Raw genomic sequence first — 27,168 nt, forward strand, 5'->3', positions numbered from 1 at the left:
TCTGTGTCACATAAGAACATAAGAGAAGCCATGTTGGATCAGGCCAATGGGCCATCCAGTCCAACACTCTGTGTCACACAGTGGCCAATATATGTGTGTGTGTATACACACACACATATATAGATATACTGTGGCTAATAGCCACTGATGGACCTCTGCTCCATATTTTTATCCAATCCCCTCTTAAAGCTGGCTATGCTTGTAGCCGCCACCACCTCCTGTGGCAGTGAATTCCACATGTTAATCGCCCTTTGGGTGAAGAAGTACTTCCTTTTATCCGTTTTAACCCAACTGCTCAGCAATTTAATTGAATGTCCACGAGTTCTCATATTGTGAGAAAGGGAGAAAAGTCCTTCTTTCTCTACCTTCTCCATCCCATGCATAATCTTGTCAACCTCTATCATGTCACCCCGCAGTCGACGTTTCTCCAAGCTAAAGAGCCCCAAGCGTTTTAACCTTTCTTCATAGGGAAAGTGTTCCAAACCTTTAATCATTCTAGTTACCCTTTTTTGTACTTTTTCCAATGCTATACAAGGTCCAAGAAATTCCAAAATAGATGTGACTGCTTCCCAAAACAGGCATGGCTGCAAACGGACTGCTGCTTCCGTCCTCTTTTTCAGAGTTACCTTCTTCAGACGGCTCGCCAAAGGGGTAAATTGTTTCAGTTGGCTGGGCTCTGGTGTTTTCAATGGATCTGGCTCATACTTCCATTTGCTCCGAGCTTGTGGTGGCCCTTTCAGGAGAAAAGAGGACAGGAGAAGAAGATGAAGATATTGGATTTATATCCTGCCCTCCACTCTGAATCTCAGAGTCTTAGAGCAAGCTCACAATCTTTTATATCTTCTCCCCCCACAACAGGCACCCTGTGAGGTGGGTGGGGCTGAGAGGGCTCTCCCAGCAGCTGCCCTTTCAAGGACAACCTCTGCCAGAGCTATGGCTGACCCAAGGCCATTCCAGCTGCTGCAAGTGGAGGATTGGGGTATCAAACCTGGTTCTCCCAGATAAGAGTCTGGGCACTTCACCACTACACCAAACTGGTTCTCTGGAGACAGACACCTGGTGAGGTGGGTGGGGCTGGAGAGGGCTCTCACAGCAGCTGCCCTTTCAAGGACAGCTCCTGCGAGAGCTATGGCTGACCCAAGGCCATTCCAGCAGGTGCAAGTGGAGGAGTGGGGAATCAAACCCGGTTCTCCCAGAGAAGAGTCCACACACTTAACCACTACACAAAACTGGCTCTCTACTCACCAAGCAGCAGTCCGTTTGCAGCCACCCCTGTTTTGGGAAGCAGTGATATCTATTTTGGACTTTCTTGGTCCTTGTGTAGTTCTTCAAGCAAAGAGAGAACATTGTACAACTTTCTGTAAAAAAAAAATTTGGGATACCACTGGATGTTGTTTAGTATGAAATGATTTTGGTATATGGATTAGTAAAAACCCTCTCGGAGTGTTCTGTATTTATTTGCCTAACCCTACTAGAGAGGCAGGCGGTCAAGCAGGCAAGAAGAGACGGGCAATTCAAGAGCAGGCCAGTCTGCGCCTGAGCAACAGCTGTCGGAGACTGAAGAGTCCACACTGAGCAGATTCACAAGAGTTAGTGGAACGCTATTGGCCAGGGCTTTTTTTTTTTTGCAGCTGCAGGATCTCCTTTACATATTCGGCCACACACCCCTGATGTAGCCAGTCCTTTGAGACCCCCACACCCGAGAAGAGAATATGATTCCCGCACAGCCGGGGTATTTCTTCCATAGCATTATGACGTTCGCGGAAGGACAAAAAAAAAATAAATGAAGTTGTGTATCGCTTGGCCACGTGTGTTAACCGGCACATTTCTGTTGTGTTCTCTTTTGATTTTTGTTTTATTCCTTTTAGAAAACAAAAGCCACCTCGCCCACTCCAGGGGCTTTAGCTTGCTAGCTCAGCTTGCCCTCCCCCACAAATCCCCCACCCAGCCCTCGCCCAAAAGACACAGGCCATCTAAACCCGAGCAGTCCCAGAACCCCTTCAGAAGAAAGTTTGGGGGCTCCCCCCACCAGGAAGTGGATTCCATCATGCACGTCCCCGACCTGGACATCAAGAAAGGTATTCTGGAGAGAGACGGGGAGCACGAGAAGCAGCACCCCAACTAACCACCTCTGTCGCCTATCTTCGGAACCGGCGGTCCACTTTCACCAGGGCACTTCGCAATCTCGGTGTTCGGTTTTTAACAAACCATTCTTTCCCTCTGCTTCGAAAGCTAACCCTCACGCCACTAACAGCCTGCTTTTACTTGCGGGGCTCGCTCTGTCGTGAATTCTTCTCAGCGTGTGTAGAGGTCTCACCATGGTTTCTCAGGAGGATGGGGTAAATTTTAACCCTCCTGTTTGGAGAATCCCAGGTCATCTGAGAGCACGCATGTCAGGACGAACAGAAGGGGGCAAAGCTGGGAAAAGTCTCCGCTTCCGAGGAGACCGTATTCTTGGAGGCAGAAAAATAATTTGTCAGTTTATTATGAAAAGCGAAAGAGCCCTGTGGCGCAGAGCGGAAAAGCAGTCCAAGCCCTCTGCTCACAATCTGAGTTCGATCCCAGCGGAAGCTGAGTTCAGGTAGCCAGTTCGAGGTTGACTCAGCCTTCCATCCTTCCGAGGTTGGTAAAATGAGTCCCCAGCTTGCAGGGAGAGTGTAGATGACTGGGGAAGGCAGTGGCAAACCACCCCGTAAAAAATCTGCGAAAACGTCATGATACTACATCACCCCAGAGTCGGGAATGACTAGTGCTTGCACAGGGGACTTACCTTTACCTTTTTAATGAAAAGTGCAGCAGTTCTGTGTTTCAGAAATCTGGAACCAAATGGCTGTCTTCAGCCAGAGGAAAAAAAGACTGCACATGCTTAGAAAAGGCAGACAAGATCCATGAAGACAATCAAAGCTGGGGGAAAAAACCCTTCCATGTTCAGAGGCAGTTAGACTCTGAATCCCAGAGCCTGGAGGCAACATCAGAGGAAAGCCTCAGCCTCTATGGCCCTGTGGTTGGCCCTCTAGAGGAGGAACTGGTTGAGGCTACTGTGTGAGACAGGATGCTGGACTAGATGGACCACTGGTCTCATCCAGCAGGGCTCTTCTGATGTTCTTATCAGGGAAGTCCTCAGCCTCTCTGCCTTGTTGTTGGCCCTCTAGAGGAGGAACTGGTTGAGGCTACTGTGTGAGACAGAATGCTGGACTAGATGGACCACTGGTCTCATCCAGCAGGGCTCTTCTGATGTTCTTATCAGGGAAGTCCTCAGCCTCTCTGCCTTGTTGTTGGCCCTCTAGAGGAGGAACTGGTTGAGGCTACTGTGTGAGACAGGATGCTGGACTAGATGGACCACTGGTCTCATCCAGCAGGGCTCTTCTGATGTTCTTATCAGGGAAGTCCTCAGCCTCTCTGCCCTGTTGTTGGCCCTCCAGAGGGACTGGTTGAGGCTACTGTGTGAGACAGGATGCTGGACTAGATGGACCACTGGTCTCATCCAGCAGGGCTCTTCTGATGTTCTTATCAGGAAAGTCCTCAGCCTCTCTGCCCTGTTGTTGGCCCTCCAGAGGGGCTGGTTGAGGCTACTGTGTGAGACAGGATGCTGGACTAGATGGACCACTGGTCTCATCCAGCAGGGTTCTTCTGATGTTCTTATCAGGGAAGTCCTCAGCCTCTCTGCCCTGTTGTTGGCCCTCCAGAGGGACTGGTTGAGGCTACTGTGTGAGACAGGATGCTGGACTAGATGGACCACTGGTCTCATCCAGCAGGGCTCTTCTGATGTTCTTATCAGGGAAGTCCTCAGCCTCTTTGCCCTGTTGTTAGCCCTCCAGAGGAACTGACCGTCTTCTGTCTGAGACAGGATGCTGGGCGAGATAGACCAGCAGTCTAATGCAGCAGGGCTCTTCCTACGTGTTTAAGCAAACTTAAGAAATCAAGCAAACGCATCCACCGGAGCTTGCCGTTGAAATCCCAAATCGTGACATGCGTGCAAATAGATGGGGATTCTCTTAGCAGGCCAGGGTTTGATTTCCTCTTCTCCTTCCTACATCTGTTTTGAAATCACAAAGTGAGAAGTCTTATAAGGAGGCGAGCAGAACGATTTTCTTCCAAAGCCAGATTTTTTTTTTTCCTTTCCTGGTCTTCCTTTCGATGCCCTGTCACTGATTGGCCTTGCAGGGGCGCGTGCAAGAAATGTGTGTTTTTAAACTAGAAGCTCTGGAAAGGTAAGTGCCGGGCAGCAGCCTCAGGAGTGGTTTTTCTCCATGGCTAGAAGCTGGCGAGAAGGAAGCGGCGAGCTTCAAGCCCTGGAGCACCTGAGAGACCAAGAAGATTTTGGGGGTGTCCTCTGTCAAGAGTCAAAGTTCCCTTCGACAGATACAAGAAGGAAGGGCAAAGAAGGCCGAATAAAATAGATTTGGGAAGTCCAGAATTTTCCCGTTGCCTCTTTCACAGTGACCAAGCTGGTAGTCCGGGCCAGTGATAGGCTTTCGGGGGAGGGACGGTGGCTCAGTGGTAGAGCATCTGCTTGGGAAGCAGAAGGTCCCAGGTTCAATCCCCAGCATCTCCAAAAAAGGGTCCAGGCAAATAGGTGTGAAAAACCTCCTCTTGAGACCCCGGAGAGCCACTAAAGGGGAGGGACGGTGGCTCAGTGGTAGAGCATCTGCTTGGGAAGCAGAAGGTCCCAGGTTCAATCCCCGGCATCTCCAAAAAAGGGTCCAGGCAAATAGGTGTGAAAAACCTGAGCTGGAGACCCTGGAGAGCCACTAAAGGGGAGGGACGGTGGCTCAGTGGTAGAGCATCTACTTGGGAAGCAGAAGGTCCCAGGTTCAATCCCTGGCATCTCCAAAAAAGGGTCCAGGCAAATAGGTGTGAAAAACCTCCTCTTGAGACCCTGGAGAGCCACTAAAGGGGAGGGACGGTGGCTCAGTGGTAGAGCATCGGCTTGGGAAGCAGAAGGTCCCAGGTTCAATCCCCGGCATCTCCAAAAAAGGGTCCAGGCAAATAGGTGTGAAAAAACTCAGCTTGAGACCCTGGAGAGCCGCTGCCAGTCTGAGAAGACAATACTGACTTTGATGGACCAAGGGTCTGATTCAGTAAAAGGCAGCTTCATATGTTCATATATGTTTCCGGTGCCCTAGACGAATCACCCACTAGTGCCCCCCCCCTCCCCCGGTTATTAAAAAACATAGGGGAAATGAAGAGCGCCAAACTTGAAACTTTTCACATTTTGAATTTACTGATTTTTGATTTTAATTTTTCAAAAAACTGATACATTATTTGTTTAAAAAAAAAATACGGTGAGAAGAAGTGCTTGCCAGCCACGCCGGGAAGGAGGGTGGTGGGATAGGGTGAAGTGGGAGGCCAAGTCGCACATCGGGGAGAGGGGGGTGGCTTGGCTTTGTTGAGAGCCGCTTGGGGATGGGAGAGGACAAGGTGACGGTGGTCAGGAGCCAGAGTCGTATGTCGGAGAGGGGGTGCCCAGTGGTACCCCTTAAGCCAGGTGGCGCCCTAGACGACTGCCTACTTTGCCTACTCCCAAGCACCGGCCCTGCTGGTAGTACAATTTGGCCATCCCAGAAGTTTGTCCTCTTTTGTTTTTAAAAGAATCTGCCTTCCTTCAGAATCCCCCAAATTGTACTTTGATTAGGAGCAGGACTAGGCAGTCACCTAGGGTGCCAGCCTTCTGGGGGAACCGGATTGGGTACCCCCATGTGACTCAGTGATGTTATCAGTGAAGGGGTGTGCCGGGAGGGGGGTGCCAGATCCTTGCCTACGGTTCCCGACAGTCTAGGGCCGGTATGGATTAGGAGGCTGAGAAAACTGTTTAGAAATCTGTAAAAAAAGGTAAAGGTAGTCCCCTGTTCAAGCACCAGTCGCTTCCGACTCTGGGATGACGTTGCTTTCACAACATTTTCACGGCAGACCTTTTACAGGGTGGTGTGCCATTACCTTCCCCAGTCATCTACACTTCCCCCCCAGCAAGCTGTGGACTCATTTGACCGACCTCGGAAGGATGGAAGGCCGAGTCAACCTCGAGCCGGCTACCTGAACTCAGCTTCCACAGGGGATCGAACTCAGGTCGTGAGCAGAGGGCTCCAACTGCAGCACTGCAGCTTTACCACTGCGCTACGAGGCTCTTCTTAGAAATCCGTAGCCCTCTCCTCACGGAGCCCCGTGGCGCAGAGTGGTAAAGCTGCAGTACTGCAGTCCTAAACTCTACTCACGACCTGAGTTCGATCCCGGCGGAAGCTGGGTTCAGGTAGCCGGCTCAAGGTTGATTCAGCTTTCCTTCCGAGGTCGATGAAATGAGTACCCAGCTTGTGGGAATAAAGTGTAGATGACTGGGGAAGGCAAGGGCAACCCCCCCCCCCCACAAAAAGTCTGCCAAGAAAACGTCCTGATATGATGCCACCCCATAGATCGCTACTTGGTGCTTGCACAGGGGACTACCTTTATCTTTTTTAGCCCTCTCCTTAAGTTTCCTTTGGAGGCAGGAAGTAATTGTTAAACCATTGCAAAAACTGGCTTGAATGTGAGGCTGGTGGGGTGAGAGAGCTCCCCCCATGGGACTTCGGGCTCACATCGTTCCTCATCGGAATTGGGCTGCTCTCAGTTCAGAGTTGCTGTTGGCGCAAAGCATGCCCACACAGAATTCCCGCTCAGAGGACCAGTTCCATGAATTTATTTATTAGCTTAATTTCTCTCCTGCCCTTCCCACAAGCAGGTCCACGGTGGGTTACAGATGCGAGACTTAACAATAAATAAAACCAACCGCAGCACGATAAAAACACTAGCCTTTAAAACCTTTAAAAGCAAGACGGTGTACTGAAAATCAATGTACAGTGTCCCGGTATAACTGAAAAAGAAAGGCGAGGGCCATGAGAATTTTCCAGATGGCAAGCTCATGACGAAGGATGAAAGGCATGGAGATAAATAAACTCTATTAATAACGAAAAGGGGTGTTTTCACCGTTTTGAACGGACGGCTCCTTTTCGCAGCGGTATCTTCCCTATGAAGGTTTGTTTCTGCCTCGGAAAACAAAAACGTGCCTTTTTGTTAACAGAAATAAAACAGTGCAAGTCGCATTCTGCCAGAGGTACACCGCTCGGGCTCTCAGCTGAGCACTGCTCTTGGGGCTGGCTTGGAAAAAAAAAAAATACGCTCGTGTACCATCCTGTAGATAAGACAAAAATAACAGGCCTTTCCTGCCCCAGAGCAATTGAGCTGGGGAATAAGGAAGACCATGAGTCATAAGTTGTTGTAGATTTTTCAGGCTGCATGGCCGTTGTCTTGCCAGTCACAGCTGCTGGCCAAACGTCAGGTTCTACAATGCCAAGACCACGGCCATACAGCCTGAAAAATCTACAACAACTAATGAACTTCGGCCGTGAAAGCCTTTGACAACAAACCATGAGACGTCCTTTAAAACCAGATTCTATAAAGATTCTGTAATGCCACGATACAGTCATATGAACGTATGCAGCTGCCTTCTATTGAATCAGACCCTCGGTCCATCAAAGTCAGTCTTGTCTACTCAGACTGGCAGCGGCTCTCCAGGGTCTCAAGCTGAGGTCTTTCACGCCTACTTGCCTGGACCCTTTTTAGTTGGAGATGCCAGGGATTGAACCTGGGACCTTCTGCTGACCAAGCAGATGCTCTGCCACTGAGCCACCATCTCTCCCAAATCAGTATCGTCTACTCAGACTGGCAGCAGCTCTCCAGGATCTCAAGCTGAGGTTTTTCACGGCTACTTGCCTGGACCCTTTTTCATTGGAGATGCCAGGGATTGAACCTGGGACCTTCTGCTTACCAAGCAGATGCTCTACCACTGAGCCACCGTCCCTCCCAGTCAGACGCAGTTGGTGCTTCTGGTTCACTAAGGCTTGACTCTTGGGCTTGATCCATTCCCTCTAGAAATTCATTCCCTTGTTTCATTTCAGTCGTCCTCGCTCAAAAGCTCCAGCGTTTACCTCCTTCTTGTACCTGGACAGTAATTAACGTCACCCTCTACCATCCCGGTGAACGGCGGCCTTCAGTCTTTAATTTCTCATGGACGAAAAGAGCGCCGGCTGGTTCATCTGAAGATCCTCTGCCCATCAATCCAATCCAATCCAAATACTTTTATTGGCATAGAAGTAAAAAGTCCAGCATGGCAAATTTACACGGAGTTTCCGTTAAAAAAGCATCAAGAAGGGGAGCTAGTCTTTTGCTCCCTGGTTGTTACGGCAGCCAAAAGGTACTTTGCAACTCGGCCAGTGGTATGGGAACATCGGTCAGATAGCAGAAAGAAAACCAACTTTGCCTCAGGTAGTCCATAAAGGTTAGGCAGGATAGGTTTGATTATAGTCCCGCACTTCCCCAATCCGACTCTTCCTATCTCGTCTAAACCTGGCCTCGTTCTTTTTAAGAAGGCACACTCATTCATTAGTCTCCCATGTATTCAAGAGAGACATCCCAGGCTTGTAAAAAAAAACCTTCCAGCCCTTGGTTCTCAAGTGCCTCCGTTCATCCTCCAAATGGATTCATTGCCTGTCTGTGAGAGTGGTCTTGTACTCGATCTAATAAAGGACTGACCCAGGCTGTCTGGTTCACGGTGTCCTTGGATGACTTTCGTTAAACCCGACTGGAACACAGAAGGAGCATCAACACCGCAGACTAGTTTATGATTTGCCTTCCTTCCCTCGCCAGAAATAAAAAAAAAAACCCCGGGAACTGTAGGAAATCTCTTAACAGGCTAAAGTTCCTAAGGTTTATTCGCTGGGGAAGCCATGATTGGTATCCAACAATGAAGTTTGCAATAAAAGATACGCTTGGAAAAAGGATTCTTTAAATGCTTTTCTACTGGAGGAACTGAGGACTTGGATTCTGAAGCAGACTTTAATTGGTTATTAGTCTTTTATTTAAAAAAAATAACTTGGAGTTTTGCCATCTTCTGCTTTCAGTTGCTGCCAAATGGTGGGGAACGAAAAGGATAGACTATGCTCTGTACTGCCCGGATGCACTGACCGCCTTCCCTACCGTCGCCTTACCGCACCTCTTCCACGCCAGCTACTGGGAGTCGACAGACGTGGTCTCCTTCCTGCTCAGACAGGTCAGTCCTCGTGCGCCTAGCAGGTCTCAGACCACGGAATACAAAACGGTCCCCCCCCCCCAATATAATAAACAGTTCATTGAGAAATAACTGAGTTACAAAATAATGCGAAATAGCATATCAGTATTCACACACACGCAATAGGCTGCCTTGACAAAGCACGGATGATGATGGTACACAATATGTTATTCAGGCTGCTTGGTAAGAACATAACATAAGAACATAAGAGAAGTCATGATGGATCAGGCCAATGGGCCATCCAGTCCAACACTCTGTGTCACATAAGAACATAAGAGAAGCCATGTTGGATCAGGCCAGTGGCCCCTCCAGTCCAAAACTCTGAGTCACATAAGAACATAAGAGAAGCCATGATGGATCAGGCCAATGGGCCATCCAGTCCAAAACTCTGAGTCACATAAGAACATAAGAAAAGCCATGATGGATCAGGCCAATGGCCCATCCAGTCCAACACTCTGTGTCACATAAGAACATAAGAGAAGCCATGTTAGATCAGGCCAATGGCCTATCCAGTCCAACATTCTGTGTCACAGAAGAACATAAGAGAAGCCATGTTGGATCAGGCCAATGGCCCATCCAGTCCAACACTCTGTGTCGCAGAAGAACATAAGAGAAGCCATATTGGGTCAGGCCAGTGGCCCATCCAGTCCAACACTCTGTGTCGCAGAAGAACATAAGAGAAGCCATCTTGGATCAGGCCAATGGCCCATCCAGTCCAACACTCTGTGTCACATAAGAGAAGCCATGATGGATCAGGCCAATGGCCCATCCAGTCCAACACTCTGTATCACACAGTGGCCAAAAAATACCAAAACCCAAGTGCCAGCAGGAGGTTCACAAGTGGGGCTAGAAGCCCTTCCACTTTGCCCCCCACCCAAGCACCAAGAATACAGAGCATCACTGCCCCAGACATTTCCAATAATATACTGTGGCTAATAGCCAAAAGATTTGGTCTGGATAGCATTTGCGTGGGAATTCATTAATTGCAGGGGAATTTGTGTGGTATCACGTGGGAACTCAAAGAGAAACTAAGCAAGACTAATTTTGGAAAACGTTTGGAGCAAAATCCGGAGGGTGTTAGTTGCCATTGAAGCTTTTTTTTAAAAAGGCAGATTGTGAGGGTTCAAGTTTCTAGTCCTCACGATGGCAAGAGGAGAAAGATGAAACTGAGCAGGCAGGGCTATGACCGATGATGAGTGGAGCTGTTTCTAGGGCCTCCAATTTGGTGTAGTGGTTAAGTGCGTGGACTCTTATCTGGGAGAACCGGGTTTGATTCCCCATTCCTCCACTTGCGCCTGCTGGAATGGCCTTGGGTCAGCCAGAGCTCTCTTATCTGGGAGAACCGGGTTTGATTCCCCACTCCTTCACTTGCAGCTGCTGTAGTGGCCTTGGGTCAGCCAGAGCTCTCTTATCTGGGAGAACCGGGTTTGATTCCCCACTGCCCCACTTACGCCTGCTGGAGTGGCCTTGGGTCAGCCATAGCTCTCGTAGGAGTTGTCCTTGAAAGGGCAGCTGCTGTAAAAGCTCTCTCAGCCCCACCCACCTCACAGGGGGGCAAGGGGGGGGAAGGTAAAAGAGATTGGGACCGCTCTGGGATTCAGAGTGAAGGGCAGGGTATAAATCCAATATCATCATCATCATCCTCCAGTGGTCAGATCTACCCGTTCTCCGCTTCCTAGTCTACACAGCCCTCCTAGTCTTCTATTAGTCTCCTTCCTGCTGAAATGGCCTTGGGTCAGCCAAAGTCAGCCAAAGCTCTGGCAGAGGTTGTCCTTGAAAGGGCAGCTGCTGTGAGAGCCCTCTCTAGCCCCACCCACCTCACAGGGTGTCTGTTGTGGGGGAGAAAGGTAAAGGAGATTGTGAGCCGCTCTGAGACTCTTCAGAGTGGAGGGCGGGATATAAATCCAATATCTTCTTCTTCTTCTTCTTCTTCTTCCCGCATCCCCTTCCAGATCATAACCAGTAAAAATGTTAGAACAAAAGTAAAAATGCCAACATTGTCTGTCTAAAACAAAGCAGATAATTTGCACGCACAACCCCCCCCCCCCACTTTGTATAACTTGTGCCAGTCGCAGAACGTTTGCTTGTTGAGAAATTTGCTGTCCCCAAAGCAGTAGAGGCAGAAGAATCAGTGGGCGAAGGTAGCTTAGCTTGTGAAGTGCCGTCGCAGGAGCGTGTCGTGTGTGGGAAATGGAGTCAACTTCAGTTAAACCAGGGAACCTGCTGGGATCTTAAGACTTCCTGGGATGCAGCTCCTGCTGCAGAGCTAAATCCGAACTCAGTGGAGCCGGGGAGGCGGCGGTCATACATTCACGAAGAAAGGAAACGTGCTGTGAAGCCAGTGCAGCCAGGATAGATAGAGAGGGATCGGAAAGATAGAGAACTGACAGCAGACGGAAGGCTGGGCTTTGCGTCAAGCCAGAAGGCCCGTGAAACTCAAACCAGAGCCCGGTGGAGGTGATGAGAATGTACCTGCAGTGCCTTGAAAGCACACATACATTTTTCTTTCCTGGAGTCAAGCTGCGGAAAAGGCAAGGAAATAGTTTTACAGGTTTCCAGCAAGTTGTGGAAAAAAAAGCTGAGTAGGACAGGGGCCTATTGGCTAGTGCGTACGATGTCACCAACCCCCCCTTCCCCAATCCTTAGTTCATTAAATCCCTTACCTTTCACTGCTGTTCCTACCCTGAATAGGGAGTTCAACAGAGGCTACTATTCGTTATGGAATAATAATCAAGTGGTGCTGAGTATGCACCTTTATGTTGATGCAGAGGGCCTTCCAGTGTTTACTGCAAGCGCAGCAACATGTTTACTATCCAAGGGACTATGGGGGAGGAGCCTTCTTGGTGGCTGCCTCTTGTATATGCCTGTTATTGTAGAGCTGGGGTCCCCAGCCTTTTTTAAGCCTGTGGCCACCTTTGGAGTTCCCACATAACACAGCGGACCCAGCCACACAATGGCTGCTACGGGATACGGAACCATCTACAAAATGGCTGCCACGTTGAAGAGCCTTGTGCTGTGGTGGCAACCAGTGTTTCCTGTAAGTTGAGTCAAGTGTGAGCTAGCTCACAGATTTTTAGCCTCCGGCTCACACATTTTTTGTCTCCGCTGAGGAAAAAATGGCTCGAGAAAAAAAAAATAATTTATGCAGTAGCTCACAACTTGAACGGCAGGAGCTCAAAAAGTAGAATTTTTGTTCACGAGACCCCACAATTTTAGAGGGAGTATTGGTGGCGATTGCTGCCAATCAAATCTTCACTGGCCAGTTAGAACCCTTGCTGAGCCAAAATCCCACCTGCCCCCACCCAGTTTCTAAAAACATTTGGCGGGCACCAGGAGAGGTGAGGTCTGGAAACCTGGACTAATCGCATTTTAATAAGACACCATAAGGTTTTGTAATCTTTTTAGCTTAACAGGCTTTGTTGGTTCAAAGGTATGTGATTTTATCTATTGTCGTACGTCAAGCGAGAGCCCAGCACCAACTGCGATGGGCCAGTTCATCAAGTCGAATAAATCAAATCAAATCTCTGTGTTGGGGACACCCCCCCCCCCACTAGACGCTCACCAAAGAGCCCGCGCATCAGAAGATCCACCGAGGTTAGCTTTCGACTGATGCGGCTCGATCAGTAAGGGAACGGGGTCTGAAACCGGAAGGGCTTAGTCTTTGAAGCTTTTGTCAAATGTTACAAGCAGGTATCCCATAAAGCTCCTTTCAACTCTTCTTCCGCCACTGGTCTGCATGTCTAAAAAGCAGAGCATCCGCTCTGAAATCCTTTTGTGCCAGGTCTGATTTAGGCAGGAAGGTTGATTTGCCTATCGCTTTCCAACATCGCACAAAAACACCGGCCAGCCCAGCTCAGACACTCCTCCGACATCCTCAGATTCAAGCCAGTACTTTGCAGAGACTCTATGGAAATTCTTCTAACAGGCAGGGGTGGAATTTTAGCAGGAGCTCCTTTGCATACTGGGCCACACACACCCCTGATGTAGCCAATCCTCCGGGAGCTTACAAAAAAGAGCCTTGTAAGCTCTTGGAAGCTGGGTTTTTCAGGTAGCCAGCTCGAGGTTGACTCAGCCTTCCATTCTTCTGAGGTCGGTAAAATGAGTCCCCAGCTTGCTGCGGGGAAAGCGTAGATGACCGGGGAAGGCAATGGCAAACCACCCCGTAAAAACTCTGCCATGAAAACCTTGCGAAAGCAACGTCACCCCAGAGTCGGAAGTGACTGGTGCTTGCACAGGGGACCTTTCCTTTCCTTTTTCCTACGCTCTTGGAGGATTGGCTCCATCAGGGGTCTGTGGCCTAATATGCAAAGGAGCTCCTGCTAGAATTCCACCCCCGCTAACGGGGCTTGACTGTAGCAACTGTTGATCCTGCTGCTCTTTTCCCTCAGGTGATGAGGCACGAAAACTCCAGTATTCTGGAGCTGGATGGGAAGGAGGTCTCCGTCTTCACCCCTTCCAAGCCCAGAGAGAAGTGGCTTCGCAAGAGGACCCACGTTAAGCTAAGGGTAACGGCTGCGTTTCTTCTTCTGTTCTCTATCATGTATGCCCAAGGAGGGTTGGCCCTGGCTGGTATGTGGATGGGAGACCCAGTTTGGTGAAGTGGTTAAAGTGTGCAGACTCTTCTCTGGGAGAACCGGGTTTGATTCCCCCGCTCCTCCACTTGCAGCTGCTGGAATGGCCTTGGGTTAGCCACAGCTCTTGCAGAGCTGTCCTTGAAAGGGCAGTTTGTGTCAGAGCTCTCTCAGCCCCACCTACCTCACAGGGTGTCTGTTGTGTGTGTGTGGCGGGAAGATAAAGGAGGTTATAAGCTTCTCTGAGACTCTGATATTTGGAGTGGAGGGAGGGATATAAATCCAATATCTTCGTTTTCTTCGAGGAAATCCCAGGTTGCTACACAGAAGCAGGCGGTGACAAACCGCCTCTGAGCCTCTCTTCTCTTAAAAACCCCACAAGGTCACCATAAGTCACTTTCCACCACCAACACCACCGGCTAGGAGAAGACCTGTTTTCTGGTGGTGTCCCTGGTGACCCACTGTCCCTTCTAGTTCCTATTTTGGTCTGGGTGGGGGCGGGGTTTGCCTTGTCATTCTTTTGGTAGTGCAAGTTGTTTGTCATTCTTCAGAGCTCGGCTTCCTCCCCAGCATCTCTGGAATCTGAATCCCCTGTGTGGGTGGAGGCTGGCCTTGCCATGCTGATCTGCAACCTCAGGGCTAGATTACTGTAATGCGTTATGTGTAGGGCTGCCCCTGGAAACTGTTCTGAAACTTCAGCTGGTACAGAATCTCACCTCTAGGTGGCGGAGCTGGTTTATGCCGGAATGATCATATAACCACCTGCACTTCAGACGTTTCATTGGTTAACTGTTTGCTTCTGGACACAATTCAGGGTGTTCGTTGGTATCTTTAAACATTTGCATGGCCAGGGACCCGTGTCTCTAATGGGACTGTTTTTCCACTTAGGATCCCATGCACCAACTAATGTCATCCAGTGCCTCGCATCTGGCATCCCCTTCTGTTTGGGAGCAGCTACAGCCTGTGCCTGCTCGTTTCAGTGGTTCGTTCACCCAGATATGAAACAGAAAGCAGCTACATATGAATACATTAAGCTGCCTTATACGTGGAGAGCCAGTTTGGTGTAGGGGTGAAGTGTGAGGACTCTTATCTGGGAGAACCGGGTTTGATTCCCCACTCCTCCACTTGCACCTGCTGGAATGGCTTGGGTCAGCCAGAGCTCTCTTATCTGGGAGAACCGGGTTTGATTCCTCACTCCTCCACTTGCAGCTGCTGGAATGGCCTGCGGTCAACCATAGCTCTTATAGACGTTGTTCCTGAAAGGGAACCTCGGGTGTCCCAACTTGCTTCTCTTTCTTTCTTGCAGAATGTCACAGCCAACCACCGAATAAACGATGCCATTGCCAATGAGGACGGTCTCCAGGTGTTAAATGGAAGGTTTATGTACGGGCCCTTAGATATGGTCACGCTCACAGGGGAGAAGGTATGCGGGGATCTAACCTAATTGCATAAAACACCAGAAAATCGAAATCTGCATTGTACAGTCGTAATTGCAGGTTTTTAGGACGACGTGTGTCCTAAATGTGCCTTGCCTCTTATCAGCATTGGCAGTTCTGCTTTCACCGACATCCAAGGCTGGATCAAATAAAGTGCTAGTCGTGGCACTGAAGGGCTGTTTAAAGCTAAGCAGCTGTTTGACATTATCATAATTCATCCGCTGCCTGAAGCCAGATCAGCCCCCGGAGACCAGAAGCCAAGAAGTTCACGGCTTTTCTAGGTTTTCCAACGAGGAAGGTTCAGCTTGCTAACATTCTGCTTACCAAGCAATGGTGGGCTTTTCTGCCTTCTTTTCGTCACTTGTAAGTTCCTTTTTTTCTGGGTAGGGGCAGTAACTGATGATCTTCAAGTGGTCATCTGTGCAGTCACACTACCCGCCCGCCTTCCCCGCTGCTGACGGTCCCTCTGTGGGGCTAACGCGGCGGCCAGAAGGAACTGGCGGGATGTCCGCTGCCGTCCCAGTGGGCATGCGCAGTGGGGGCTTCTGGGCATGCGCACTGGGGCGGTGGCGCGGAAATCCGCAGCTTTGAAGTTTACCGATTGAGATCGGCGCTGGCGCCTATTCCCATCAGTGTGACTGCACAGATGACCACTCGAAGATCATCAGTTACAGGTAGGAAACCTGTTTTGTTCAATTATGTTTTGCTCCCTCTGGTAGTCAGTTATATTCCACAGGTTTATGTCCAGAATATCACCCCACAGATTTAATCTGCAGGTTTTTATAGTGGGCAGCCGTGTTGGTCTGAAGCAGTAGAACAGAGTAGGAGTCCAGTAGCTCCTTTGAGACCGACAAAGTTTTATTCAAAATGTCAGCTTCCGTATGCTTGCAGACTTCTTCAGACAGGGCGCTGAAATACATATCACCGGTGGGTTAAGAGTGTAAACTTAATACAAAGTTAGGACCAAATGGCAAAATAGTGTAACAAACTGGAAGACCATTTGGCCTGTATAGCACTTGCCTGGGAAACCAATAAAAGGTATTAAAAGTTGCCTTTGGAAACCAATAAAAGACAACTTTTATTACCTTTTATTGGTTTCCCACGCAAATGCCGTACAGGCCAAATGGTCTTCCAATTTATTACACTGTTTTGCCATCTGACCCGACGTTTGTGTCACTTTACACTCTTAACACTCCCTTGGCACCTGTTGCATCAACCATCACCAGTGACCTAGCCTCAGATCGCAAAGCATGGAGGCACACCATCCACCAGGCTGTCTCTTCCTTTGAGAACGCACGCATAGCTGGTCTTGAGGACAAAAGGAGATTGAGGAAGAATCACACTGCTACAGCACCAACCCCAAATCAGACTTTTCCCTGCAGCCACTGTGGCCGGACCTGCCTGTCCCGCATTGGTCTTGTCAGCCACCAGCGAGCCTGCAGCAGACGTGGACTACTGCACCCTTCTTAAATCTTCGTTCGCGAAGTCAAGCCGAGAGAGAGAGAGAGAGAGACACTCTTAACCCACCAGCTACATGTATTTCAGCTCACTGTACCCCCATTCCCTCGTCTGAAGAAGCCTGCATGCGCACGAATGCTTCCATTCTGAATAAAACTCCGTTGGTCTTAAAGGTGCGCCTGGACTCCTACTCTGATCTGCAGGTTTTTATGTCGGACATAAACCTGTGTGATATCAAATCAGCCACCAGAGGGAAAACGTGTGTGGAACAGAAAACAACCAACGAAGACTCAGGAGCTTACAAATGTGGGAAAAGAGCACAGAAAAGCCTGCTGACTGTTTCTGTCTTCTTGGAGAACTGAAGATGGAGAGTCACGTCATCCAAGGGTGTTTTCAAAAGTGAATGCACTTTTGTCTCAAATGTAGGTAATTTAATAAGAATCGCGCGGCACGTTAACTCAGCAAACAGCCGTTGTTTTCCACTGCAGAGTTCGTTCCTGGAAGTGCGGCTGTTGAATTCACGGAGCTTGGTGAACCCACGAACACCTAAAAGATACACATTACAAATACCCGATATCCATTTTTGTCGCCAACATTTAAATGAGAGCCAGTTTGGTGCAGTGGTGAAGTGCGCGGACTCTTATCTGGGAGAATCGGGTTTGATTCCCCACTCCTCCACTTGCACCTGCTAGCATAGCCTTTGGTCAGCCACAGCTCTGGCAGAGGTTGTCCTTGAAAGGGCAGCTGCTGGGAGAGCCCTCTCAGCCCCACCCACCTCACAGGGTGTCTGTTGTTGGGAAGGAAGGTAAAGGAGACTGTGAGCCGCTCTGAGACTCTTGAGTGGAGGGTGGAATATAAATCCAATGTCCTCGTCTTCTCCTGCTGAACATTATTATTATTATTATTAGTTTATTTATATTCTGCCCATTCCCCCGTAGGGCCTCAGGGCAGAGCACAGCACAAACAATAAAATCATAACATAAAAACACCTGATTTCTCCTACCCTAGAAGATAGACATTTCTAAGAGCAAGAAAAGAATAAGGGGGAAACCATCAATAACAGGAATTGGCATGACTTCATCACAAAGATCTGGGAATTTCACATTTCGGTTTCTCTTTAGAAACAGCATAATTATGGTTACAGCTGTCCTCAAGGCTCTTTTTCCCACTCTGGGCAAGGGTCCCATACCCAAAATTTTGTTAGAAGTGTTGGACGCTGCTTAGAAGTTGCCTGGTCATACGTCAAGAGTTGACCGCCTGCGGCACTGTCGTTAGCAAGAACGTTGATGGCATGTGCGTTCCCCTCTGAATTTCAGGGCACGTGGAATAACTTCTTCAAACGATCTGGGAAGGCGTACTTCATAGCGTTATTAAACTGTCAGCGTTCACTCTGCAAAGTAGCATCATTGACAAAGGCATATCCCTCCCTTGAGAAGCTTCTGATCTAAATGTCAAACTTACGAGAGGGACACGTGCTTGCAAGAAGGGCTTGCAAGACTGAACTATTCCACCTTGCGTTCTACTAATAATATGGGAGACAGCTGTCAGGTAGACTCAGAACCAACAAGCCTGACTGACATTACTGCTTCAATATTGTTAGCGCCATACCTGTTGAGATCTCTGGATAGTATTGGCCAGGGCTTTTTTTGTAGCAGGAACTCCTTTGCATATTAGGCCAGTTTGGTGTAGTGGTTAAGCACGTGGACTCTTATCTGGGAGAACCGGGTTTGATTTCCCACTCCTCCACTTGCAGCTGCTGGAATGGCCTGCGGTCAACCATAGCTCTTGTAGAAGTTGTTCCGGAAAGGGCAGTTTCTGTGAAAGCTCTCAGCCCCACCCACCTCACAGGGTGCCTGTTGTGGGGGAAGAAGGTAAAGGATTGTAATCCGCTCTGAGACTCTGATTCAGAGAGAAGGGCGGAGTATAAATCTGCAATTCTTCTTCTTCACACACCCCTGATATAGCCAATCCTCTAAGACAGGGGTGGCCAACGGTAGCTCTCCAGATGTTTTTTGCCTACAACTCCCATCAGTCCCAGCCAGCATGGCCAATGGCTGGGGCTGATGGGAGTTGAACATATGAAGCTGCCTTCTACTGAATCAGACCCTCAGTCCATCAAAGTCAGTATTGTCTACTCAGACTGGCAGCGGCTCTCCAGGGTCTCAAGCTGAGGTCTTTCACGCCTACTTGCCTGGACCCTTTTTAGTTGGAGATGCCAGGGATTGAACCTGGGACCTTCTGTTTACCAAGCAGATGCTCTACCACCGAGCCACCGTCCCTCCCCAAAAACATCTGGAGAGCTACCATTGGCCACCCCTGCTCTAAGGGCTCTTAGTACAGGGCCTACTGTAAACTCCAGGACTGGCTACATCCGGGGGTGTGGCCTAAATAAAAGAGTTCCTGTTACAAAAAAGAAGCCCTGGTATTGGCGATGTTATTGCTTACGATGCAATTTTTAACTGATTCATTTATTGTATAGAAATCTTGCAGATCGTTTTGTGTTTGACGTTCTTATAGTTTCGGTGGTTGTTAGCCGCCCTGGGCCCGCTCGCGGGGAGAGTGGGATACAAATCCAATAAATCAAATTAAAATGCTGAGTCAAACCACTGGCCTGCCGAGCCCCCCGCCCCATTTTCTGTTTCAGCTATCAGAGACTCTCCAGGGTCTCCAGGAGAGAGAAGCTGGTTACTAGAACTCTTTTTAAACTGGAGATGAACATATGAAGCTGCCTTATACTGAATCAGACCTTTGATCCATCAAAGTCAGTATTGTCTTTTCAGACTGGCTGCGGCTCTCCAGGGTCTCAAGCTGAGGTTTTTCACTCCTATTTGCCTGGACCCTTTTTTGGAGATGCCGGGGATTGAACCTGGGACCTTCTGCTTATCAAGCAGATGCTCTACCACTGAGCCACCATCCCTCCCTAATGATGATGATGGGGAGTGGGCTGAAGCACTCGCCTGTGGCCTTCCCAAAGAGGAAGCAGAAAGGGAGAGTTCAGAGGAAGGGCAGCTATGAGGACGAGGGGCTCGGAGTCCCTTCCCGAGGAGGAAGGTCCGAAGAGTCTGGGACTTTTCAGTTTTGAAGAGGGATGACTAAGAGGAGGGCATGACAGAGGTTTATAAAATTATGCCCAGGGCGGAGGGAACTTTTTCTCCCTCTCCCAAAATACTAGAACTCGAGAGCATCCGATGAAGCTAACGGGCGGTAGGTTCAGGGCAGACAAAAGGAAATACTGCGTTGCACAGAGAGTGATTCAAATGTGGAATTGGTGGCCAAAGGATGTAGTGATGGCCAAGGAATAAAACAGCTTTAAAAGGGGGCTTGGATAGGTTTGTGGAGGGAAGTCTATCAGTGTCTACTAGCCATGGTGTCTGAGGGGAACCTCCGCATTCAGAGGCACTAGGCTTCTGAATCTCAGAGCCAGGACAGGAGGCAGCATTAGGGGAAGGCCTCGGCCTCTCTGCCCTGTTGCTGGCCCTCCAGAGGAGCTGGTTGAGGCCACTGTGTGAGACAGGAGGCTGGACTAGATGGACCCTCACTGGTCTGACCCAGCAGGGCTCTTCTGAGGGGAAGGCCTCAGCCTCTCTGCCCTGTTGCTGGCCCTCCAGAGGAACTGGTTGAGGCCACTGTGTGAGACAGGAGGCTGGACTAGATGGACCCTCACTGGTCTGACCCAGGAGGGCTCTTCTGAGGGGAAGGCCTCGGCCTCTCTGCCCTGTTGCTGGCCCTCCAGAGGAACTGGTTGAGGCCACTGTGTGAGACAGGATGCTGGACTAGATGGACCCTCACTGGTCTGACCCAGCAGGGCTCTTCTGAGGGGAAGGCCTCAGCCTCTCTGCCCTGTTGTTGGCCCTCCAGAGGAACTGGTTGAGGCCACTGTGTGAGACAGGATGCTGGACTAGATGGACCTTTACTGGTCTGACCCAGGAGGGCTCTTCTGAGGGGAAGGCCTCAGCCTCTCTGCCCTGTTGTTGGCCCTCCAGAGGAACTGGTTGAGGCCACTGTGTGAGACAGGAGGCTGGACTAGATGGACCCTCACTGGTCTGACCCAGGAGGGCTCTTCTGAGGGGAAGGCCTCAGCCTCTCTGCCCTGTTGTTGGCCCTCCAGAGGAACTGGTTGAGGCCACTGTGTGAGACAGGATGCTGGACTAGATGGACCCTCACTGGTCTGACCCAGGAGGGCTCTTCTGAGGGGAAGGCCTCAGCCTCTCTGCCCTGTTGTTGGCCCTCCAGAGGAACTGGTTGAGGCCACTGTGTGTGACAGGAGGCTGGACTAAATGGACCCTCACTGGTCTGACCCAGGAGGGCTCTTCTGAGGGGAAGGCCTCGGCCTCTCTGCCCTGTTGCTGGCCCTCCAGAGGAACTGGTTGAGGCCACTGTGTGAGACAGGAGGCTGGACTAGATGGACCCTCACTGGTCTGACCCAGCAGGGCTCTTCTGAGGGGAAGGCCTCAGCCTCTCTGCCCTATTGTTGGCCCTCCAGAGGAACTGGTTGAGGCCACTGTGTAAGACAGGATGCTGGACTAGATGGACCCTCACTGGTCTGACCCAGGAGGGCTCTTCTGAGTGGAAGGCCTCAGCCTCTCTGCCCTGTTGCTGGCCCTCCAGAGGAACTTGGTGGTCACTGTGTGAGACAGGATGCTGGACTAGATGGACCCTCACTGGTCTGACCCAGCAGGGTTCTTCTGAGGGGAAGGCCTCAGCCTCTCTGCCCTGTTGTTGGCCCTCCAGAGGAACTGGTTGAGGCCACTGTGTGAGACAGGAGGCTGGACTAGATGGTCAACTGGTCTGATCCAGCAGGGCTGTTCAGATGTTCTTAAGAGAAGTGTTTTGCTGAACTGTTAACTGCTACGCCTTTTGCTGACTACGTGTTGTTCTGCTTCGTCCCTTGCTCGCGATCCAGGTGGACATTCACATCATGACGCAGCCCCCCTCGGGAGAGTGGGTTTACTTCGACACAGAAATCACCAATAGCAGCGGGAGGATTTCCTACGTAATCCCTGAGAACAAGCGGCTGGGGATCGGGGTGTATCCTGTCAAAATGGTGATCAGGTGAGTTCTGTCGCAGAAGGGCTCGGGGCCTTCAGATTAACTGAGCCAGGATTGCAGTGGCAGAAGTCGCAAAACCACATAAAGAAGCCTTAAACCAGGGGTGGCCAGATGTGCTTAATGTAAGAACCACATAGACTAAACGTCAGATGTTTTGAGAGCCGCAAGGCAGTAATGTCAGATGTTTGAGAGCTACAAGGCAGACAGGAAGGCATAAAGATGGGGGAGGAGGGATGGAAAGAAAGCAACGTTAACTTTAAATGCATTCTCCAACCTACCGGCTGGCTTGCCTTGGAGAAGTGATTTAAAGAGACAAATGCACTGAAAGAGTGGTGTAACGGCTGAGATGGGCTGTCTTTTCCAGTTGATGGCTGGGAAATCTAAATAAGAAGCAAGAAAACACTGGGTGAAGTTATATGTTTGGTTAGACACTCAAGACTCTTAAGATTCTTTGGTGTGAATTTCTAACTCCTATCTCCTGCAGTGTGTATTATAATATCATTTATATTGGAAATGTAAGCTTAAATAGATATCTTAAAAGAAGACTTACAGTCACTAAAACATACTATCTAGATGTCAATGATTTAACGTAAAGAGATAACAATATGTGATTATATTTGTACCTTAAGAAATTACTTTACATGCAGATTAGAATATTACAGTATTGACATTTGTAATTCTGTTTTTCTATTTCCCTCCTACCCGTTCCGGCCAACTTTATGGAAAACCAATAAAAAAAAAATTTTCACCAGAAAGAGTGGTTTAAAGAGACAAGCCAGCCAATGGAACTGTAGGGTCCTTTATAAAGTCTATCTCTCTGCCAATGTTCCCTCTAAGCTGCAGAGTCTTGCGAGCAAAAATTCTGCTTTGTGAGCTAACTCAGCTTAGAGGGAACACTGCTCTCCGCTATCCGGCATTACATTTAGGACACACGTGGCTTGGCTCCACGAAGTCCTGTTTATGTCAGATCCAGCCTTCAAATGAGTTTGACGCCCCTGAGTTTTGACAACCCCCAAATGAGTTTGACACCCCTGCTGTAGGGTTTGCAAGGCAAGAGATGTTCAAGGGGGGTTTACCGTCGCCTGCCTCCATGTCGCGACCCTGGTATTCCTCAAAGGCCTCTCATCCAAAGACGAGGCAGTCACTAGATGCTAAACTAGCTCTGCTTTACCCCATGGATTTTAAAATTGGGAAGGGGAGAGACCAGAGGTGGTCATTTTCCGATCTGCTGGGTTGAGCCAAGTTGAATATAAGGAACAGTCATTAGGTTGTAAAGAAACTTGTTCCGATCACTGATGAACAGAAGTTGGATTCTAAATCTAAAAGCTGCTAGCCAGGCCAAATTCTTAAGTGATGAAAGACCAGTTTCTAATCCAAGGGCCTCCTAGGCACCTTAAGAACTATTCTCAGGAATTTGAGTAGAGTTAATTCAGTAGAAGATGTAGCCATCATACCAATATGAAGGTGGAATCTGGATGCATGTGGTTATATATATTTAATAAAACCAGCATGGCGGTTTTATCCAAGGTCTGACAAGATAAGGCAGGGGTGGGGAACCTCCGTCCTGAGGGCGGCATGCGACCCTCGAGGTCACTTGGTGTGGCCCTTGGGGATTGCTGGGCTGAACCGAGCCATGTGGCAGCCTCTCTGGGGCCTGGCTGGCCAGCGAGGATCGTGGGGCCCAGCAGCGCTGTGCAGCAGCCTCCCCAGGGCCAGGCAGGGATCACAGGGCCCAGATGTACTGTGCGGCAGCCTCCCTGGGGCCTGGCTGGCCAGCCAGAATTGCTGTGGGGCCTGCAAAAGTTACTGTCACAGCTCAGTTTGCGCTTGATTATCCCAGATGGTGTGGCCTAATATGCTAATGAGGGTGTGACCTAATATGCTAATATTAGGGGATGCGGTCTAATATGCTACTGAGTTCCTGCTGGGCTTTTTCCACAAAAAAGCCCTGGACCTCTGCATTTGCCTAGGGCGGCGGGCCAGGTGTGCGTGTGTGCCAGATGAGGCTCTCCCCACATGACTTCAAATAGAAAAACAATTATTTGCATTAATTTTGCCGGCCTGAATCGTTCTCCCTTGGCAGAGCACTGTTTTTTAAGTTGATAATTTTTTATGGCCTGCGAATGATGTTATAAATATCCATATGGCACTTGACAGAAAAAAGGTGCTCCACCCCTGAGATCAGGGGACGTGGGCTATCCAGGTCAGAGGAGAGGCATTTTTAAGTCTTATTTATTGTAGCATCAGTTTCCTCCTGACCCATCCGCCCTCCCGCTCCCCGGCCTCCAGCAAGTCAGTTTATTCCTTTTCCATTCTCTCTAGGGGCGACCACACGCTTGCCGACAGCTATATCACCATCCTGCCCAAGGGGACCGAATTTGTGGTCTTCAGCATTGACGGCTCCTTTGCAGCCAGCGTTTCCATCATGGGCAGCGACCCGAAAGTTCGAGCTGGAGCAGTTGATGTCGTGAGGTACGAGGACTGGGGAGATTCTGGTGTCTGCACAATTTCATTTGCGATACGCTGCCTCCATGCAGCGCTGACTATATCGTCACATGTGGAATCGTAAAAATCTCCTCCGTCATTTTTAAAGCTTCTAGGCCTCGGGATCGTAGAGAAAAACCTAAACATGTCTTGGTAGTTTTTGCTAAAAACAAAATGTAGAAAATAGAACAATTCCTCAGGGAAAGGATGGTGTGGCTTCGAAGGGAGAGGGCAGAAGTTCAAGAAGAGAAAACTTCTGCAGTGGGCCTCCCAGTCACTTTCTCGTGGCTGTTGGGGAGGGACAGTGGCTCAGTGGCAGAGCCTCTGCTTGACATGCAGAAGGTTCCAGGTTCAATCCCCAGCATCTCCAGCTGAAAGGACCAGGCAGGAGGTGATGGGAAAGACCTCTGCTTGAGACCCTGGACAGCCACCACCAGTATGAGTAGTCAAGACTGATCTTGATGAGCTGACACTCCTGGCAGCTTCATGTAGGGAGAGACGGTGGCTCAGTGACAGAGCATCTGCTTGGTAAGCAGAAGGTCCCAGGTTCAATCCCCGGCATCTCCAACTAAAAAGGGTCCAGGCAAAGAGGCGTGAAAAACCTCAGCTGGAGACCCTGGAGAGCCGCTGCCAGTTTGAGTAGACAAGACTGACCTTGATTGGCTGAGGGTCTGATTCAGTAGAAGGCAGCTTCATATGTTCATATGTCCTATTAGGGGTGGACGGTGGCTCAGTGGTAGAGCATCTGCTTGGTAAGCAGAAGGTCCCAGGTTCAATCCCTGGCATCTCCAACTAAAAAGGGTCCAGGCAAGTAGGTGTGAAAAACCTCAGCTTAAGACCCTGGAGAGCCACTGCCAATCTGAGTAGACATATACTGACTTTGATGGACCGAGGGGAGTCTAATTCAGTAGAAGGCAGCTTCATACGTTCTTCATATGTTACAGACGTAGGGTCACCAGTTCCATTCTTGGAAATGAGTACAATGAGTGAGGTCACTCTGTAAGACTAACCACATAAACCCAAAGAGTTCCTATAACCCAAATTACTATAATAGTAAATATGCATTTATTACAAGAACAGCAGGCAAAAACTACAATCACGTAGATTCCAGTAGTCAATGTATGCAGTCACATTCCAGTGCCATCAAATCCCATGAAAAAACATGCATGCGACAGGACAGCCGGTGTTGCACATCCTGTTTCATACATTTCCTCAGGCACGGGATTATAATTTTATTTCATAGCATCAATGAAGACATAGTTTTAGTACATAAGCTTATGAAAGACAAAATGTCTCCTGGCTTCCCTTCTTAAGACCCCCAGACTAAAACTTTGTTCTGCTCAGACAGAGTGTTCCATCTATACCTTGTGACCAACAGCCACTGATGAACCTCCGTCCCAAAGGTTTATCCAATCCCCTCTTGAAGTTGCCTCTGCTTGTAGCCGCCACCAGTTCCTGCAGCAGGGAATCCCACGTATTAGTGACTCTTTGGGTGAATCCCCGTCCCAGGATTCATCTTAGACTTGTCTGGTGGCTGAGCCTGACTGAGAAGTGATGATGGGCGTAAGAACATCAGAGAAGCCATGTTGGATCAGGCCAATGGCCCATCCAGTCCAACACTCTGTGTCACATAAGAACATAAGAGAAGCCATGTTGGATCAGGCCAATGGCCCATCCAGTCCAACACTCTGTGTCACATAAGAACATAAGAGAACCCATGATGGATCAGGCCAATGGCCCATCCAGTCCAACACTCTGTGTCACATAAGAACATCAGAGAAGCCATGTTGGATCAGGCCAATGGCCCATCCAGTCCAACACTCTGTGTCACATAAGAACATAAGAGAACCCATGATGGATCAGGCCAATGGCCCATCCAGTCCAACACTCTGTGTCACATAAGAACATCAGAGAAGCCATGTTGGATCAGGCCAATGGCCCATCCAATCCAACACTCTGTGTCACATAAGAACATAAGAGAACCCATGTTGGATCAGGCCAATGGCCCATCCAGTCCAACACTCTGTGTCACATAAGAACATAAGAGAAGCCATGTTGGATCAGGCCAATGGCCCATACAGTCCAACACTCTGTGTCATATAAGAGAACCCATGTTGGATCAGGCCAATGGCCCATCCAGTCCAACACTCTGTGTCACACAGTGGCCATAAAAAAACCAAGTGCTGTCAGGAGGTCCATCAGTGGGGACAGGACACTAGAAGCCCTCTCACTGTGCGCCCCCAAGTGCCAAGAATACAGAGCATCACTGCCTCAGACATAGAGTTCCAACAATACGCTGTGGCTAATAGCCACAGATGGACCTCTGCTCCATATGCTTATCCAATCCCCTCTTGAAGCTGTCTATGCTTGTAGCCACCGCCACCTGCTGTGGCATTGAATTCCATGTGTTAATTACCCTTTGGGTAAAGAAGGACTTCCATTGATCCGTTTTAACCCGACTGCTCAGCAATTTCGTTGAGTGTCCGCGAGTTCTTGTATTGTGAGAAAGGGAGAAAAGGACTTCTTTCTCTAATTTCTCCATGCATAATCTTGTAAACCTCTATCATGTCACCCCGCAGTCGACGTTTCTCCAAGCTAAAGAGCCCCAAACGTTTTAACCTTTCTTCATAGGGAAAGTGTTCCAAACCTTTAATCATTCTAGTTGCCCTTTTCTGCACTTTTTCCAATGCTATAATATTCTTTTTGAGGTGCAGTGACCAGAATTGTACACAGTATTCCAAATGAGACCGCACCATCGATTTATACAGGGGCATTATGATACTGGCTGATACATATGCTGAGGCTGGGTGAGTGGGCGTCAACGTGGCAGATAATAATAATAATAATAATAATAATAATAATAATAATAATAATAATAATAATAATAACAATAACAATAATAATAATAATAATAATAATAATAATAATAATAATAATAATAATAATAATAATAATAATAATAATAATAATAAATTTTATTTGTATCCCGCCCTCCCCACCTCGGCAGGCTCAGGGCGGCTAACAACATTTCATAAAAACATACAATAATAGATAAAACCTTTAAATTTAACAA

General features: G+C 49.0%; 1 protein-coding gene across 5 annotated transcripts in view; it reads left to right on the forward strand.

Annotated features, from left to right (window-relative positions):
- The window catches only part of PITPNM2 (phosphatidylinositol transfer protein membrane associated 2), a 269,886-nt gene that overhangs the window by 232,617 nt on the left and 10,101 nt on the right, over nt 1–27,168 (forward strand). For 3 of the 5 annotated variants that reach the window (XM_060250131.1, XM_060250132.1, XM_060250133.1), the window contains 5 exons: nt 8,931–9,079; nt 13,486–13,602; nt 14,975–15,091; nt 21,466–21,614; nt 23,934–24,083. In XM_060250131.1, the coding sequence (XP_060106114.1) occupies nt 8,931–9,079; nt 13,486–13,602; nt 14,975–15,091; nt 21,466–21,614; nt 23,934–24,083 (682 nt within the window). Of the gene's footprint in view, nt 1–1,868; nt 2,079–8,930; nt 9,080–13,485; nt 13,603–14,974; nt 15,092–21,465; nt 21,615–23,933; nt 24,084–27,168 lie in introns of all 5 variants that reach the window. The other 2 variants (XM_060250129.1, XM_060250130.1) reach the window with 1 other exon arrangement.

The sequence above is a fragment of the Heteronotia binoei genome, chromosome 11 (genome assembly GCF_032191835.1).
Source record: "Heteronotia binoei isolate CCM8104 ecotype False Entrance Well chromosome 11, APGP_CSIRO_Hbin_v1, whole genome shotgun sequence".
Lineage (NCBI taxonomy): Eukaryota > Metazoa > Chordata > Lepidosauria > Squamata > Gekkonidae > Heteronotia > Heteronotia binoei.